This window comes from Brugia malayi, assembly GCF_000002995.4.
Source record: "Brugia malayi strain FR3 genome assembly, contig: Bm_v4_Chr1_scaffold_001, whole genome shotgun sequence".
Lineage (NCBI taxonomy): Eukaryota > Metazoa > Nematoda > Chromadorea > Rhabditida > Onchocercidae > Brugia > Brugia malayi.
In genome coordinates, this window is record NW_025062475.1 from 2,696,528 (window position 1) to 2,697,870 (window position 1,343).

The following is a 1,343-nucleotide window of genomic DNA, read 5'->3' on the forward strand; positions in this document are numbered from 1 at the left end:
TTTTTTTTTAAAACAATAACACTACTAATATCTTCCTTGATTAATAACTCACCTTTTCTTTCTTTTTATCACTGATTTCACTTTTGCATGTTTTTCTTGAAAAAAATTTTATTTCATACCATTTTGCATTTGTTTATTATATTTGTCATTTTAAGAAATCTATTTCTTTTACATTTTTTGTAAACTTCGCTCATTTCATGCTCTTGTGACTAAATCTTAATTCTCTTTTCACTTTTTATTCCTTTCTTTTTTTAATTTTTTAAAGCATGTCTCCATATTAACGTTCAATTTTAATCATTTCTTTTTATTATTTGCATTTTTTTTTTTTTTTTTTTGTTACTGTTACTTACTTAGTTTAATTGTGTGTATTTTTGACGAAAATACTGATGGTTAGACATGAAGAACACCACGCGAGCATTAGTGCAGATGGCTATAAAAACATGTATGTTAAGCAAAAATTATAAAGTACCATACATTTTTCCAGTATTGAATGATTCAAATCTAAATGAATCTGAATGCAAGTAGCAGCAAGTGATACAAAAAAGGAAACCAAAATTGTATGACAGCATACTTTGAAGCATGAAAGCACGTCAAAAAAAAATTGATAAAATTATCTGTCATTTACCACTATTTGCCATCAATTGCTCTTTTTTCTACCGCTTTCTACTGCCACTTCCGAATTTTCTATGTCAATTTGAAACAAACAAAATTCATTTGTTGATGTGCAGAATATAGTTTGAAATTAAAAATTCGTCGCGTAAATAGTTAGTAATGTTACAGAATTATTGTGGTATATACGAAACACATACGCAACATACTGATAAATATTTAAACCTAACATACGCGTATAATGTATACTTAAATATAATGTAAGATTATTTATGTGTTATTATAACAAATCTCAATTTTATTCAGCAACAAATGTCACAGAATTTTACAACATTAAGTTTCTTACAAGACTTCAAAGCTGATAAGTTGAACAACATTGTAAATCCCAGCTCCCCAAAAAAATCGAATCAGAATTGGTCGACCACTGCTGCAACAAAAGTATCATTAAGCAATGCAAACAAGAATCAGCGTCAATAGTTTACTTACATGGAATCATACTGAAGCAAAAAACCATTTTATGTTGAGAATATTGACAATAACAAATTTTAATTTTATTCAACAATAAACTTCGCAGAAACTTACTTCCACGGTAGCATTGTTTCGTTGATGTAACCGAAATCTAATAGTCCGTTTAGCAAAATTCTGTCAATCTGTGTGCTATCATCCCACGATGAACTTTCAATAGAAATGATACTATCTCGAATAAGTTCAATATTTTCAGCAAATTCATCCAT

General features: G+C 28.2%; 1 protein-coding gene across 1 annotated transcript; it reads right to left on the bottom strand.

Moving 5' to 3' along the window:
- Nucleotides 1–951: 951 nt before the first annotated feature.
- On the bottom strand, nt 952–1,343 carry Bm17345 (Uncharacterized protein; the record flags this gene model as incomplete). The annotated part of the gene is made up of 2 exons (XM_043076334.1): nt 952–1,036; nt 1,192–1,343. 2 exons carry the CDS (start codon nt 1,341–1,343, stop codon nt 952–954), a joined length of 237 nt encoding a protein of 78 aa, XP_042932268.1.